This window comes from Camelina sativa, chromosome 10, assembly GCF_000633955.1.
Source record: "Camelina sativa cultivar DH55 chromosome 10, Cs, whole genome shotgun sequence".
Lineage (NCBI taxonomy): Eukaryota > Viridiplantae > Streptophyta > Magnoliopsida > Brassicales > Brassicaceae > Camelina > Camelina sativa.
Genome location: NC_025694.1, coordinates 1,766,797 through 1,768,097, shown reverse-complemented (window position 1 = coordinate 1,768,097; position 1,301 = coordinate 1,766,797). Strand labels below are relative to the sequence as shown.

At 39.3% G+C, this 1,301-nt stretch overlaps 1 protein-coding gene across 1 annotated transcript in view; it reads right to left on the bottom strand.

Moving 5' to 3' along the window:
- Positions 1 to 1,301, bottom strand: part of LOC104716474 (vam6/Vps39-like protein) — a gene marked incomplete in the record, with an annotated part of 13,776 nt that overhangs the window by 4,328 nt on the left and 8,147 nt on the right. The window contains 3 exon segments of the mRNA XM_019230839.1: positions 233 to 417; positions 531 to 643; positions 889 to 1,032. Of these exon segments, the coding sequence (XP_019086384.1) occupies positions 233 to 417; positions 531 to 643; positions 889 to 1,032 (442 nt within the window).

The following is a 1,301-nucleotide window of genomic DNA, read 5'->3' as shown; positions in this document are numbered from 1 at the left end:
TTAGATGAATCATATGCCCCATATGTTTTACCAACAGCATCTGAAATGACCTCTTCTGTTCCTTCGGAAGTGGCCTTCTCGATAATAGCCGGCCTCCTCTTCTGCAAGTACTTTATAAGAGCCATCAAAGTGTTGTGACTCATTTTCTTAGATTCAAGGGCTTCATTTTCCTCAGATTCCAAAAAATACCGCGGAGATGAAGACTCCATCTCATCTGAAATACCGGATGAACCTCTTGACAGAGATGCTTCATCACCAGAAACGTCCACCATCTTCTCTGGTTGAGGTATAATAGTTGTTTTAGGAAGAACGATGGATGGATACATGGAAAGTACATGCGTTATATCTACTTGAGATGCGAGGAAGTGTTCCATGGCTTCCTCATAGCTCCCGTTATCAAAAAGATAATGAGCAAATCTGTATCATGATAAGGAGACAACGAATATGAACATAAAGATTCCCATGAAACTGCACATTACGATTAATGGGTAACTATTAGAAGGTAGAGAAGGGCTACTAGCTTAACACACCTTGTATGAATCGAACTCTCTTTCGCAGCTCGTAGGCTTGACTCCTCAGGGGGGAGTAATTTGCATAGAGCTAAGGCTTCCTCAAAGTTTCCCGAAGCTGTTAATTGCACAATCTGCGATGAACTCAACCTTATCAAAATATTTCAAAGCATCTACTAGAGTTAAAGCAAATTCCCATTACTTTAACATACCAAGGAAAAAAAACGAGCAAACTGAAATAGTGTCATATTCAACGGATATATGAGATCAAATGTAATATCATATTATTATATTTTTTGTAACACATTCTCATATTCATTCATGAGAAACCATAAGCAGTAGCAAGAAACATTAATATTCTCAGAGCTAAAGTGAATACCTGCGCACCAATGGAGACAGGGAAGAGAACATAAACAGAGTTATCCAAACCAACGATCACAGCATTGTTGCTCTTGACAAGGCGACGAATGTTTTGAAGAACAATTGTCTGTATTAAAGGATATGGACTTCGAAGCAAGCGAATCTATCAAAACAAAAGCCAAAAGGCATAAGAGCAAACGAGAAGAGAAGCAAACTGGAATATCGCTAGGCAGGCAGTCTATATACCTCAACTCGACGAGGCAACAAGGCTATCGCATACGGGTTTTGAATAACAATAGCCGTTGGGGCCTCTGACCAGCAAAGTCTCTCTGTTTGAAGGAGCTTTCCATTTTGATCAACAAAAACTCCAATGTTCTCCTACAAGTACCAAAAGAAACTAATAAAGAAGACACTCCAAAACAATCTGAAATC